Source organism: Myotis davidii, unplaced genomic scaffold (assembly GCF_000327345.1).
Source record: "Myotis davidii unplaced genomic scaffold, ASM32734v1 scaffold3578, whole genome shotgun sequence".
In the NCBI taxonomy this organism is placed as follows: Eukaryota; Metazoa; Chordata; class Mammalia; order Chiroptera; family Vespertilionidae; genus Myotis; species Myotis davidii.
The window spans coordinates 145,682-147,697 of NW_006289094.1; the positions used below are offsets into that span (position 1 = coordinate 145,682).

The window sequence follows — 2,016 nt, forward strand, 5'->3', positions numbered from 1 at the left end:
CCTGGGACAGGACCGTCGAGGCTGTCGGCTTCCTCGCTCCGGGAAGGCGGCGTGCGGGCACCTTGCTATGCCTCCTGGGCTGCCCATCAATGTGCCCATGGGCGCTGGGCAGGGCCGAGTCAAAGGCGGACCAGTGATGGTGAACCTTTGAGCTCGGCGTGTCGGCATTTTGAAAAACCCTAACTTAACTCTGTGCTGTGTCACATATAGAAACTTTTTGATATCTGCAACCACAGTAAAACCAAGACTTATATTTTTGATATTTATTTTAGATATTTAAATGCCATTTAACAAAGAAAAATCAACCAAAATAATGAGTTCGCGTGTCACCTCTGACATGCGTGTCATAGGTTCGAAATCATGGTGGCGGGACTGGGCTGCACAGTGGCCGGGAGGAACCTGGCTGCTCCCTCCACACTGGCCTCCCTGGAGGAGGGGAGGTCGCCATGCCCGGCGGAAGGGACAGAGAGGCCCGCCGCGAGCAGCCGGAGCTCAGGGCAGCCGCCAGCGTCCAGCTCCCCGGAGGCAGCCACTCACCAAAGATGCAGAACACACACACACACACACACACACACACTGCACACACTCTGTGCACACACATACACAGTACACACACACAGTGCACACACACACACACATACTGTGCACACACTCAGATATATACACACTGCACACACACTGTATGCACACACTCCGTGCACACTCCCATCTCACGCTCACACCAATGCCGATTCACACCCTACACCCACTCTGTGCACATGTACACACACACTTATGCACTCACAGGTGCTCAGCACCCACATGCACACTCAGCCTCACCTCACTCGCACTTTCAAACTCACACGTGGTTGTGCTCACACACACCTTCACCCACGCACCCCCTCAGACACGCTTACTCTTGCACACTTACACTCACATGCACACTGTCTCGCACCCTGACCCTTACACACTCACACACACGTGCACACTCCGACTGGGCCCGGTCCAGGAGGCCGCAGGGTCAGTGTCACGCGGGGACGGGGCGGGGCTGGGAGGCGCACCTGCACGTTCTGCAGCGCCAGGTTCTCCTTGCTGCTGCCCCCGTGAGCCGCAAACAGCGGCCTCTTCCCCGTCACCAGGCTGAAGATGCTCATGACGGCCGTCACGGCGGGGTCGATGCTGAGGCCGATGTGGTGGCTGGAGGAGAGGGCGGGCGTGAGGGGCTTCTGTGCACGTGCGCGAGGGGTGGGTATGGGGTGTGTGTGTGTGTGTGTGCGTGCACGAGGGGTGGGCATGAGGGATGTGCATTGGGGTGGGTGTGAGGGGCGTGTGCGCAAGGGGTGGATGTGAGGGGCATGTCTGCATGTGCACAAGGGGTGGGTGTGAGGGGCGTGTCTGCGTGTGCACAGGGGTGGGTGTGAGGGGCGTGTCTGCGTGTGCACAGGGGTGGGTGTGAGGGGCGTGTCTGCGTGTGCACAGGGGTGGGTGTGAGGGGCGTGTCTGCGTGTGCACAGGGGTGGGTGTGAGGGGCGTGTCTGCGTGTGCACAGGGGTGGGTGTGAGGGGCGTGTCTGCGTGTGCACAGGGGTGGGTGTGAGGGGCGTGTCTGCGTGTGCACAGGGGTGGGTGTGAGGGGCGTGTCTGCGTGTGCACAGGGGTGGGTGTGAGGGGCGTGTCTGCGTGTGCACAGGGGTGGGTGTGAGGGGCGTGTCTGCGTGTGCACAGGGGTGGGTGTGAGGGGCGTGTCTGCGTGTGCATGTGACAAAGTCCACACAACACAAAATCCATGCCAACCGCTACAAAGTGCTCGACTCGGTGGCAGCTGGTGCATCCACAGGCTGTGCAGTCACCACCTGTCTCGCTCCAGAACTTTCCATCACCCAAAAGGAGACGCCGGACCCACCAGCTGTCACTCCCCTTGCCCCTCCAGCCCCGAGGACGCCCTGTCCACCCCGTCTCTCTGGCCCCGCCCCTTTGGGATGTGTCACGGACGAGGGTCACACGGGGACGGCCCCTCCGTGTCGGGCTGGTCCCAGCA

The 2,016-nt window shown here is 60.8% G+C and overlaps 1 protein-coding gene across 1 annotated transcript in view; it reads right to left on the bottom strand.

Annotated features, from left to right (window-relative positions):
- Positions 1 to 2,016, bottom strand: part of NADSYN1 (NAD synthetase 1) — a gene marked incomplete at its 5' end in the record, with an annotated part of 20,250 nt that overhangs the window by 7,255 nt on the left and 10,979 nt on the right. The window contains one exon of the mRNA XM_015562387.1: positions 980 to 1,176. Coding sequence (XP_015417873.1) covers positions 980 to 1,176 — 197 coding nt within the window. The remainder of the gene's footprint in view (positions 1 to 979; positions 1,177 to 2,016) is intronic.